General features: G+C 38.0%; 2 protein-coding genes across 11 annotated transcripts; both read left to right on the forward strand.

Annotated features, from left to right (window-relative positions):
- Nucleotides 1-6,150: 6,150 nt before the first annotated feature.
- LOC104425343 lies at nucleotides 6,151-8,528 on the forward strand. 5 transcript variants are annotated; one of them, XR_005550552.1, is made up of 9 exons: nucleotides 6,151-6,372; nucleotides 6,449-6,549; nucleotides 6,752-6,859; nucleotides 6,963-7,097; nucleotides 7,211-7,382; nucleotides 7,521-7,607; nucleotides 7,738-7,773; nucleotides 8,284-8,372; nucleotides 8,469-8,521. XR_005550552.1 is itself a non-coding variant. In XM_039311510.1 (6 exons), exons 1-4 carry the CDS (start codon nucleotides 6,456-6,458, stop codon nucleotides 7,378-7,380), a joined length of 507 nt encoding a protein of 168 aa, XP_039167444.1. In that variant the 5' UTR covers nucleotides 6,152-6,455; the 3' UTR covers nucleotides 7,381-7,607; nucleotides 7,738-7,773; nucleotides 8,469-8,528. The 5 variants fall into 5 exon arrangements, 1 of the variants encoding a protein (XP_039167444.1); XR_005550546.1 differs by having other exon boundaries at nucleotides 6,152-6,549; XR_005550549.1 differs by having other exon boundaries at nucleotides 6,152-6,549; nucleotides 7,229-7,382.
- Nucleotides 8,529-8,534: 6 nt separating this feature from the next.
- Nucleotides 8,535-11,710, forward strand: LOC104425344. 6 transcript variants are annotated; one of them, XR_005550671.1, is made up of 7 exons: nucleotides 8,535-8,560; nucleotides 9,271-9,344; nucleotides 9,990-10,085; nucleotides 10,227-10,352; nucleotides 10,445-10,553; nucleotides 10,677-10,924; nucleotides 11,356-11,710. XR_005550671.1 is itself a non-coding variant. In XM_039311711.1 (7 exons), exons 2-6 carry the CDS (start codon nucleotides 9,323-9,325, stop codon nucleotides 10,683-10,685), a joined length of 366 nt encoding a protein of 121 aa, XP_039167645.1. In that variant the 5' UTR covers nucleotides 8,535-8,560; nucleotides 9,271-9,322; the 3' UTR covers nucleotides 10,686-10,924; nucleotides 11,356-11,710. The 6 variants fall into 6 exon arrangements, 5 of the variants coding, with proteins under 5 accessions (XP_039167645.1, XP_039167548.1, XP_039167600.1 ...); XM_039311711.1 differs by having other exon boundaries at nucleotides 10,441-10,553; XM_039311614.1 differs by having other exon boundaries at nucleotides 10,441-10,553; nucleotides 10,729-10,924.
- The last annotated feature ends 279 nt before the right edge of the window (nucleotides 11,711-11,989 follow it).

Genomic DNA, 11,989 nt, shown 5'->3' on the forward strand with positions numbered 1-11,989 from the left:
TTCCACGTGCAGAGGACTTCGTACTTTATTTCTATCGGTCAAAGAAAACCCCATGGCGTTTGACTCTTTTCCAATCAATTGAAAATGAGAGAGAGAGAGAGAGAGAGAGCCAAATGCTTACCTGATCCTTACCACGCACACGTGAAAATGGTAGGTCATAGCAAATGTTGTACCGACATTGAATATTTTTAGAAAGCCATGTCAATCCCATGCTTTAGAAAGCAATTTATGTGAGCGGTCCCATGCTTAGCTCTTAAGTCATTCTTCTATATATATATTTTTTTCTGTTAATACTAAGAAAAACTCCAAATTAATATATTTGTAATAGATTTACCATACATTAATTTTTGTTAAATTATACTGCAAATTACTAAGTTGGATGACACGCACTTAGTTGACGAATATACCAAATTAGATTTATATCGTTCGTTTGTCATAGATTTATCAGTTTTTGATTTTTTATTGTACTAATTCAATTTAACGAAAACTAGAAAAGTTAAATTTGTCACATATATACCAGGTTTGTATATTTTGTTGTCAAAAATAAGCTTGAAGTAAATTCATCACAAGTGTGTCCTTTATGGATTTTTTGTTGTCAAAATTAATTTTTGATAAATTTATCATAAATGTATCAATTTTTGATTTTCCATAGAATTAACCCCTCTTTTTTTTTTTTTCAAAAGTCAATTCTTCCTTTTATTAAATCCCAAGTTAAAAATTTTCATTTTTCATAGATATGCAGTTTCACTATTTTATTACGTTGCGATTGAACATCACACTTTCACGAATGTCTTGGGCTTTTTTTTTTTTTTTTTTTTTTGTATTATCAATTAATAAATTAAGTTGTTATTACTTTATACCACCGTTACCAAAACTCGGGAATAATAGTTAAAACTCAAATGTGCTGGTAATCTCGCTCCCCGATAACTTAGATTTCTGGCTCTTTACCCTACCGTACAATTAGATAATTTAAATTTGTCCCAACATCATAGATTTATGTGTACAACCTTTTTTATACGTAACAATCTCATTTGTCCCCTCCCTCGCGGGCGGTCCTTTATGTGTACAACCTTTTTTATACGTAACAATCTCATTTGTCCCCTCCCTCGCGGGCGGTCCCTCATCCCACAAGGAACAACATCGTTCCATCATCACACGCAGACGAGCATACTCACATATAAATTCGAGCAGGAGGGATGGCTTGCCCCATCGCCATCGTGCGCTACCTCCGGCAACCCTTTAGGATGGTCGGCGACGGCCCGTATTGCCTCGACAAACTCTCCACATGAGCGGGAGGAATAGAATCGTGAGTCGAATCGAGTCAAATTGCGAGCTAACTTGACGCGATCTGCAGAGGACATGTCCAGCTTGAATTCAAGTAACAGCGACGTGTTGGCCGGTTCCAGCTCCATGGGCGGCCCAGCTAGCACGAAACAAAAAGGGAAAAAAAGAGTAAAAGAAAAGAAAGTGGGCTGTTTCGTGCAAGTGAGAGAGTGAGCAAGAAAGAAGAGACAGATTATAGATAAGACTAAATTGAGCATTGAATTGCACCGTGGTACAGCTTAGCACCCGACCTCCAAAATGTTATCGAGATCGATTTCAAATAATTTATCGTGAACAATGTAGATAATTGTAATTAGGGAAAGAGAACATGAGGAAGCCTAAGGAGTAATTCTCAAATTCCTGGAAAACGTAGATAAAGATGCAATTGTCTAGGAATTTGAATACGAATTCTCAGATTTAAGCAACAAAAATCAATGAATGAATCAATTAAATTTAAGTACTAATGTAATACTAACAACAGAATCTTTACTGAAAAGCATTTGTTTGTGATAAACATTAGACAATTAAATTAGGTTTGGCTGGCTAGCCGGCAATGGTTTTGCGACTTCAAGAATGGTGGCTAATAGAGGACTTTTGGCTCCAAATGTTTATTTCTTTAAGACCCACTTTTTTTTAAAACAAAAAAGTTGTATGCTTTGGGCCCTTCTCACGAGGATTAGGGTCGAGACTATGAATATGATTGGTTAGTCGGGATCCAAGTGCTAATAACCCTTGCTTGTGGTGGGTGTGGGAAGAAGGGGAAAAATGAAAATATATATAAACAAGATGTAAAGATTATTAATGTCAGCATTAATCATGTCATGTAAGATATGTAGCACTGATTAAATCGGTATATTAACGATTTCCAATCAAAATTGATAGAAAGAACTACATTGACAAATTATTAAAAGATTCATAATTAAATTGGTCAAATTAAATAAAATAAGATTTAATTAATATTAACACAGTAGATTTACATTTTTTTTTTTATAATTATCCTAGAATTTAGGGAACGAGACAACAAATCCATTCATCCACCAAATCAAAGTACGTAACTTTTGGAGTGTGTCTGCTTTTGTAGCGTCCGCAGGAGTGGGCTCACGGGGCATGATTTTTCAAGAAAAGTGACTTTTATGGAACATTTTCGGAAACCTCGCCATTTCCGAGATTTCTTTTCAGTTTCTTTTCTCTGATTTAGGAAATTGGCCCCGTCGACCTTTTGAAGTAGCATCTGCAATATTTTTTTAGATAGATGCACTTAAAATACTAAATTTTATCATGAAAATATAACTGAATCATAATTGTTTTTTAAAAAGTAATTAAATTTTAAATTTATCGAATTGATGCAATTAAGTCAATTTGTCTTCTAAATAACAATGATGACATGAATTTTTTTTTCTCTCTCCTAAATAGCAATGATGTGACTCATACACGAAACATAACGCTAAAATAATGTCATTTTGGTCCAAATCTAAAATTTTAATACATTTTATTTATATTATATTAAAAAATAAGGTAACTTCAAATAAATACAGAAAATGGAAAGAAAAGAAGGAAAATACAGTCGAGGACAATGTGGTCCAAATTTGATTTTTTTAATACAAATGTTATTTAAATTATTTAAAAATAAGCTACCTATAAAAAATACAAAAATACAAAAATACAAAAATAAAAAAAAAAAAAAAGGGAAAAGGAAAACATAGCTCCCCACCACCAGCGGGAAGGGCCAGCAAGGGTCGCCGCTAGTCTAATTTTTTGTAGTGAAGCATGCATGTTAGTGACATTTCATAGAACCTTCCTATGATGTACGACCACCATTGTCATATATTAACCAAATGTCCTCCACCATTCCTTAATAGATTACCGCTTTTGGTAGCAGCATGTAATAACCTTCTCTTGTCATCCGTAAAAACAATTTCTAAGTATTTTTGCTTTCATCTAAATTTTAATGCTACAAAAAATCTCAAATTAATGCACCCGTGCCATATTTATCTAAAAATTATTTTGTGTCACAAAAATCCCAAAACAGTACATTTGTACCACATTTACACTAAATTAATTTTTGTGTTACAAAAATATCAAATTAATATATTTATATCATATTTATCCCAAATTGACTTTTATATAACAAAAAAACTCAAAGATTGGAAATTTGGGATAAATTTAGTATGGATGTACCAATTTTGAATTTTTCGTGACATGAAAGTAAACGTGGTTGTACCAATTTGTGAAAAGAATTAAAAAAAAAAAAAAAAACAGATTCTATTGTCCGGTTGAGACTCGAGAGGTCATCCCATGTACGCTGGAGGCTCCATTTGGTTCAAACTGTCAATAATTTGGTTCCACGTGGCATGTTGTTGTGGTTGTGTTGGCAATCGAGCAGCATTACTTCCATTGTTTCCTGTGGAGAGACAGAGGGGAGAGAGAGATTTAAAGGATAAACATTTTGATGCATCTAGACATGGATCTCGTTTAGACATGGAACTGAGCTATTAAAGAATTCAAAAATAGGTCCTGAAATGCAAATGAAGAACCACGAGAGGGCTTCCCCTTCCCCAACACCAAAAAAATCGACGGAAGGGCGATGGTGGGTGATGGCCGGTTGTGGGTCAATGAGGGTCATCAGGCCCCGGCCGTCGCATCGTTTTGACTTCCTTTTCCTTTTTTATTTTTAATTTGGTATAAATAATCTTTAGATTTAAAAATCATATTTGGTTCAAAACAACATTGTTTTAGCCTTATCTTTCATATTTTAGCCATATTAATGCTGCGTATGAGAGAAAAAATAATATGAAAAGTCATCTCAGCATTTTTTATTAGTCAAATTGGATAAAATTAACGGAAGGACTTGATCGTTCTCTTTTTAATTTTTAGTACTCAATTACAAGATAAATTTTAGGATTTTCAGTGCACCTATTCTTACAAATAAATGAGCTCTTTTTTTTTCCCCTTCGACGCAAGTTTAAGCTAAATCCTTTGAGCTCGATCTCCCGTCAATGGGTGACATGCTATTGGTGATCATCTACGCGTGGCTTTGAACAAGTGACAGAAAATTCATTAATCACTTCTAACCACACGTGACTACAAATTGTAATAACTAAGGAATGCGTGTTATAGTTTGTTGATTAAATATACGTGCTCTACATGGATGCTAGGAAAATTAGAGGTGAATTAATATGGCTCTCCATCGAATTAATGATGAAGAGATGATTTATTGTTGCATTTTCGTGAGAACTCTTAATCTTCGATAGTTGTTCAATTGCTTAAATAAAAATTATGAATTAGTTTTTCCGAATGTGGATTCATATAAATTCAACAATATAAAATATCTAACTTACAAATTGTAGAAAACCGTCGAGCAACCTTCACAGAAACCAAATCTTGCCACATACCTCATCCATAGTCGAGTATAGCCAGTGAAAAGGCAACCAAAGGTCTATTTTAATTACTTCATCATTGTATTTCGTGCTTTTTGAGAAGAGATTATAGTCACGACTAAGGCTTCGTTTGTTTTGTAAAAAGTAAATAATTTGAGAAACAAATTTCTAAAAATAATCCCTTAATTTCTAAAAATAATCCCTTATATCTCTTAAAATAATTAGATCATGGAAAATGTTTTCATTATCAATAACAATTTATGCCTAACCATCTTTGTGAACGATGAAAATATTCTTCGTTCATTCATTTTTGTAAGTGATATAAGTGATCGTTTTTATGAAAAAAATTTCATATAATTCATTTTTTACGAAACAAATTGAGCCTAATTAAGTATTGAATTGCACCGTGGTATAGCTGACCACCCAACCTTGAAAAAGTTACAGAGATTGATTCAAACTCTTTTAATCGAAACAACATAAATAATTGTAAAGAATTTTCAATTTTATCACACGTGATCGTAATCTCCATCTGTTGCTTTTTTGTGGAGCTAAGGTTCAAAATAGGGAAGAAAGAGGTTCAGGCGCCACTTGAACTTATGATTTGTGCAATCAGATTATTAAACTTGTAAAGATTTTCTGATAAAGTTTCTTTAGGCCTTTTGCTGACCCAATTAAGCGCTAAAAATTGAATACTCAACTATTATTAAGGCTAAGCTTGTTTGATAAGCTTAACGTGGATTGACTTAGAAGAATCAATTAAATCAAAATTCCAGCTTACGTGATGGGTAAGGGATTTTTTTTCCCCGCATAACCTACCAACATATACTGGGGCTCCAAAGACGTATCGCCGGCGTTGGGCGATCCCGTGACTGCGTTGAACTGTAAATTTTACCTAGAGGTGGGTGAACTCCAATGTGGATTGGCTGGCTTAATTAATTCAGTAGAAAAATAACCGATGGTAATTAGAATCTTGCCGCATAGAATTTACAAATGTCATCATTATATTTCGGCGAGAATTCAATTATATTCAGCCATCACTTTGTAATCGTCATCAAACAACTTTATATTTCAAATTTTCAGGATTAAGACTTTTTTTTTTTTTTTTTTTTTTTGGTCAAAAGTGATATATATATATTCGCTTAAGTAGTCTTAAAAGACAACGATGGTTTACAATCTGCAACTAAAATTTCCCATAGAAAATAAGGGGGTGTATGTACCCAATTAAACGGAAGTTTCTTGGCTCGATGAGTACGTACCAGCCAATCTGCAGCTTTGTTCGCGTCTCGGGGGCAATATGTTACGGATACATTGTTGCACTTGGATAGCTCGTCTCTACAGCATTGGATGATATCTTTTAAATTCCAAGGTGTCCTGGCCCGGCCCATGATGAAGTCCACGACAGCCAAACTATCACTTTCGCAGATCCCTTGAACTGGTTGGCTTCCCACGTGTGTTGACTTTAACTCCTTGAGATAGCATATCCCGTGTAACACAGCCTTCGCTTCCGCTTCAGACGCCGAAGAAACCCTAGCTTCTGCTGTGAAGCCATCAACTACACGCCCTTCTCCATCCCGAGCGATTCCAGCAACGGAACAAAGAAACTCGCCGGGAACCCATGATGCGTCGACGTTCAATTTCAATTCCCGACCTCTCGGTGGTGTCCATGACTCCGGTAGGTATTGGGTCGTTCTTTGGCCGGACTGGTTCTTCGTCCCTTTGCTGAAGGCGGTATTCTGGATTCGTACTAGTTCAAGGATGTCCGCCGGTTTGGGAACCTTTGCTCGGAAGATCCAGGAGTTTCGCGCCTTCCAGATTTGCCATAGAACCCCAGCGATGAACTCCCGATTAGGTAAATCTCTTCTTGGTTCAAAAACCGCCAGAAGCCACTGGTCGATTCTCTTAAGATGTTTCGTGATATTTATTCCTTGCAAAAGTGTATCTTGCCAGATCTGTTTCGTCCATCTACAGTAGAGGAATAGATGTTCGATTGTTTCAACTTGCGTATAACACAGCTGACATAATGGATCTGGACTGATCTTTCTTTTGTATAGATTTTCCCTTGTGGGAACAGCATTTTGACATATGCTCCAGAGAAAGGTTCGGATCTGTGGTGGAACTGATAGGCGCCAGATCTGTGTCCATAAAGTGCGTGGAGGCTGGTAAGAACAAGTTGCTCTATTCTGATTTAGTCGATTGTTGGATAAACGAGCCCTGTTGTAACCGCTCTTGACTGTAAATTCCCCTGTACTGTTTCCTGTCCAGATTCTGGTATCAGGTTTGGGGCTCTTGCTCAAGGGAATGGCTTGGATCTCGTTGGCTATTTTGTCCTCAAAAAGCTGTTGAATGAGAGACTGCTTCCAAGTTCGAGATTCTTCGTTAATCAAACTTTCCACCCAGGTAGGTTCTGTTTGAGTGACTTGCCCTCCTGTGAATTCCTGTGATAACCATTTATCCTCTCTTATTTTGATGGATTTGCCGTCCCCGACTGACCATTTGACATCTGCTTTGAGGGTGTCTCGACCCAACAGGATATTATTCCAGCCCCAAGATGATTTCCTGCCCTTTTGTGCACTCCATAGATCGCCCTGAGGATAATATATGCCTTTTAAAACTTGACTCCATAATGCATTCGGGGAAGTATGAAGCCGCCATGCTTGTTTGCCAAGCATTGCACAGTTGAAGGTAATTAAGTCTTTAAACCCCATCCCTCCTTCATCTTTTCTGTTTTTCAGAACTTCCCAGTTCCTCCAGTGTATGCCCTTCGTGTTATCCCCTTTCTGCCACCAGAATGAAGCTATTCGCCTTTCAATTGCTTTGCAGATCGACACTGGCAATTTAAAGATCGACATGGCGTAGGTAGGGATGGCCTGCACCACACTCTTAATCAAGATTTCCTTTCCGGCTTTAGTAAGTAACTTTTCCTTCCAACCCTCCAGCTTTGCGTTGACCCTTGTTAATATCCATGCGAAAACTTCTTTTCTGGATTGTCCCCATTCTGTAGGGAGGCCTAAGTATTTGCCTGTCTTTTCAAAAACAGGTACTCTCAACTCATGTGCCATGTTCCTTTTAAGTGGTAAGGGACAATTCTTGCTGAAATAAACTCCTGACTTGTTTAAATTTACCGCTTGCCCCGTTGCATAACAAGATCTGGTTTAGTGTGAGAGTTAAATTCGACATTCCATTAGAGTAGCATCCAGAAAAAAATGACATCATCCGCAAAATGAAGGTGAGATAACTTAGGACAGGATCTATTAAGCTGTATACCTTTGATGCTGCCATCCGCAATCGCCTTTTGCATCAGCCATGTTAGCACATTTGTGATAATGATAAATAGATAAGGAGACAAAGGATCTCCTTGCCTGAGCCCTCTGGATGGACTGAAAAAAGGGGTTGGTTCGCCATTGATCTTGACACTGAATGTCACTGTTGTTATGCATTGCATGATTAGAGTAACCCATTTCTCAGAAAATCCCATTTTCAGCATGCAATCCCGAACAAAGTCCCATTCTATTCTGTCATATGCTTTCTGCATATCTAATTTGAGTACTGCCTGATGTTTTTTCTTTCTTTTTGTAATGCGCAGTTGATGTAACACTTCCTGTACAATTATGATGTTGTCTTGTATCTGTCTGCCCTGAACGAATGCACTCTGTTCTGGTTCGATTATCTCTGGTAGCCACTTTTTCAATCTGTTTGCTAATAGCTTTGAGATAATTTTATAACTGAAATTGCATAAGCTGATGGGCCTATACTGACTGATTATCTCAGGATTTTTCACTTTGGGGATCAAGGTTATATAAGTCTCGATTCAAATGAGGGTCCGAATACATCATCAAGAAATTCTGTACAAGCTGGAACAGGTCAGTCTGTATAATATCCCAAGCATTTTGATAGAAAAGCCCATTGAAACCATCAGGACCAGGCGCTTTCAATGCTCCCATTTGAAAAACTGCTTCTCGCACTTCCTCCATTGTAGGTTTTGCCACTAATGATGCATTGATACTGTCATTAATAGGGGATAGGCATTGATTTAGTATTGGCTGATAATTTCTTTGCCCTGCTGTTCTGTATAAGTTGCTGTAAAAAGTTTGAATATGGTTTCTAATAGCTCCTGGATCCCGACACCATCGATTATCTTCCAGTTGCAGCATTGTAATGTGATTTCTGTGTCTCCGTTGAACTGTTGTGGCATGAAAAAATTTTGTATTTTTATCTCCCCATTGTAACCATTTAATTCGTGATCTCAATCCCCAATACTGTTCCTCCTGCTTCCTCAGTATGTCTAGCTGGTGTATAATGCTTTGTACTTCCTTTCTGCTTGTATGTTCTTGTGACTGATTTGTTATGGCTGTTAATGTTTGAGTGAGCTCCTTTATCCTGCTGGGTGCATAAGCAAACTTCTCCTTGCTCCACTGTATGAGTTCTTTTGAGGTCGCTTGGAGTTTTTCTGAAAATGTGGCCTGGGAATAAGCTGTATGGCTCCAGGTGTTATGAATAACTCCAGGATATTCTTCATGTTCAAGCCAGAAAGCCTCCATTTTGAATTCTCTTCTTCTTTTCTTGCATTCAGGGTATAGCTTAAGGACAAGAGGACTGTGGTCCGAACCTATTGCTGGAAGGGCATGGACTTCCGCATCATGAAAGGTAATTCGCCATTCCAAAGTACATAACACCCTGTCCAATCGTTTTTTAACCAAATCCCCCCCTTCTCGATTGTTAGCCCATGTGTATGCACATCCTTGGCTATCCATATCCATCAAAGACATCTCATTGAGCATATCTCTAAAAGCTGCAAGTCTTTTGTTATCCGCCTCTTTTTCCCTACCTTCTCCCATACATATAGAATCTCATTAAAATCCCCCATGCATATCCATGGAATTGAGCTGTGAGGTTTCATTGTTTGCAATTGTTGCCATAGTTTCTGCCTCTCTTCAAAATTTGTTGAAGCATGAATAAAAGTGATCTGCATAGCTTGTTTTCTGGCCGAATCAGTGCAATGTACATCAATGAACTGTTTGGAGCTGTGTTGCACTTTCAGTGTTATTTCCCCATTCCACATCAACGCCGTCCCCCGATATGCCTATAGGATTTTCTAGGAATAGGTGCTGAAACTGAAGTTTTCTGCAAATATTTTCCACCATCGTTGCTTTGTTTTTAGTTTCCATAAGAAAAACTATACTGGGCCTTTCGAGAGCATTCAAAGCTCGTAGTTCCTGGATTGTCAGGGGGTTGCCCAGCCCCTGACAATTCCAACTGATAATTTTCATGTCGTCTGTGGTGGCTTATTAGGGCTAGCCACCAGAGCCCAATCTGTTCCTTCTGCAAGCAACTTCACTGGAGTCTCCATCATACTCGAGTCATCTATGAGAATTGGAGATGGTGCAGGTAAGCATTTCTGCTTTTTTGCTTTCTGCACCTTCATGTGCTTCTTACTACTTTTTCCTATTTTCAAAGAAGTCTGTATGGGAACATCTGAACACATGACCTGTTTACCATGATCTTTGATTACCTGCTGATTTGAAATAGGGACTTCCATAATCTCCTGCTCCCTGGAATTTTCTGCTCGCTTATTGCTGCAAGCTTCTAGTCTCATTTCTGGGCCTTTCTCTCGTGCTATTATATCCTGCTCCCTAGCTGGAGATGATACTGCAGGTATAGTTTCTTCTATTATAAGTTCTTCATCAATGTTTCCATAAAAAGCCTCCCAATAAGGACTATGATCACTTACTTCTGCTTTCAGCCAGGGTCCATAGGAGCCAATTTTATCAACTGCCCAAGGTGATTCTGAGTAAGGAATTTCTAGACAATCTTGGGCATAGTGGCCAATTCTTCCACAAGAGTAGCAGTAATGAGGTAACCGCTCGTATTTAAATTCGACCCACAACCATTTATTTCCGATATCCAAAATGGCTCCTGCTTTCGAGAGGAGTAGATAAGTCAATTTCTACTCTTACTCTTCCTCTTTTTGCTGCATAGTGCCCATAGATTCTAGCTGGATATCCTTTACTTGCCCCAATTTATTTCCCAGATCATGGTAAACTGGTTCGATCCTCCAACCAGGGGGTATACCTACAAGTCTTACCCAAAAAGCAGCTCTGGAAAAATCATAACAATGTTCTGGAATGTCAGGCTCACACTGTTTAAGGACGAGCAAATTACTCGAGTAGGACCATGGTGCAGATTGCATAATTCTCTCCTTTTCCTCCTCTGATTGAAAGACGAAGGTAAAGAGACCTGGTCCTTTTTGTGCACACGTTACTGCTTCTGTCTTCCAGGCTTTCTTCATAGTAGTGAAAAATGCAGGAAAATTGACGTTGGGTCTAGAATATAGTTTGCCCATAATTGTTCTGTTGCATTCATCTCTTTTTTGTGCTGATATCTCTGGGCTTACTTCAACCACATCTTCCTCAGACCATAGATGTCCGAGTCGTTTACATAATGCTGCCACCCGCAACTCGTTTTCTTCTTTACTTTCCATACTATTTGACTAGATTAATAAAAGAAAAGACTGGTTATAAGAGCAGGGAAAGACTCCGGCATGAACACATACTGTTGGGGGCAAGATAAATTTTCATTACTTCCGTCTTCTTCTCAAAGTCTTCTGGTTCTTTTATCAAACATCTGACTGACATATACTCATGACTACGTGCATCAGGTTTCCTCGTCAAGTCTCAGAATCAAATCACTCCAACAACAAATGCTGCATATATCCCAGTCGACATTTCTTCTCTCCATTAGACGATGAGGATGAACTCCTACCTTAATCAAGCCCCAAGAGCGTGGATTCCATCTGACCCAGCCTCGACCAACACAATTGTTCTCTCGAGTGAAGAGGAGGCCACTGCTCTCAGTGTAATCTAGATCGAATGAGAAATTTTTTGGGTTTTCCTTTTTGAAACATCATTGTATGGGAAGGAACAGAGAAAAGCGAGAGTGATTGTCGTGATCAACTCTAGGGTTTTGGGGAAAAAACAGCACTACCAGAGGGTAGAGAGAAACTCGCATAAAACGAGAGATCTATAGACACCATAGCATTCAAGTCAATTCTATAGGATTAAGACTTTAAACACTTAAATTTACGACATTTATTTTTTTAGTTTTGCCAAGCGAGCTGCAGTCTCCCTGATCCCTCGATCTTGATTGTAGAACATATCTACAAGATAAAGCCCTTCAAGGATCACATAAGCAAAGGTAGGTCAAGTTTAATCTTCGCTTACCTACGGTCTCATCGCTCGACGAAACTCGAACTACCACGATCGCTCAAGGGAGCTGCAAATGCTCGAAGGAGC

This window comes from Eucalyptus grandis, chromosome 1 (assembly GCF_016545825.1).
Source record: "Eucalyptus grandis isolate ANBG69807.140 chromosome 1, ASM1654582v1, whole genome shotgun sequence".
NCBI lineage: Eukaryota > Viridiplantae > Streptophyta > Magnoliopsida > Myrtales > Myrtaceae > Eucalyptus > Eucalyptus grandis.

Bases quoted from the DNA above. Each gene is read 5' to 3' on its own strand.
- LOC104425343 (XM_039311510.1), top strand. From the start codon at position 6,456: ATGTCCGCCGGTTTGGGAACCTTTGCTCGGAAGATCCAGGAGTTTCGC. The intron at 6,860-6,962 runs GTAAGAACAAGT...TTTCCTGTCCAG, and splicing joins CATAAAGTGCGTGGAGGCTG to ATTCTGGTATCAGGTTTGGG. The intron at 7,098-7,210 runs GTAGGTTCTGTT...ATCTGCTTTGAG, and splicing joins TAATCAAACTTTCCACCCAG to GGTGTCTCGACCCAACAGGA.
- LOC104425344 (XM_039311614.1), top strand. From the start codon at position 9,323: ATGGACTTCCGCATCATGAAAG. The intron at 10,086-10,226 runs GTAAGCATTTCT...GATTTGAAATAG, and splicing joins GAGAATTGGAGATGGTGCAG to GGACTTCCATAATCTCCTGC. The intron at 10,353-10,440 runs GTATAGTTTCTT...TTCTGCTTTCAG, and splicing joins AGCTGGAGATGATACTGCAG to CCAGGGTCCATAGGAGCCAA.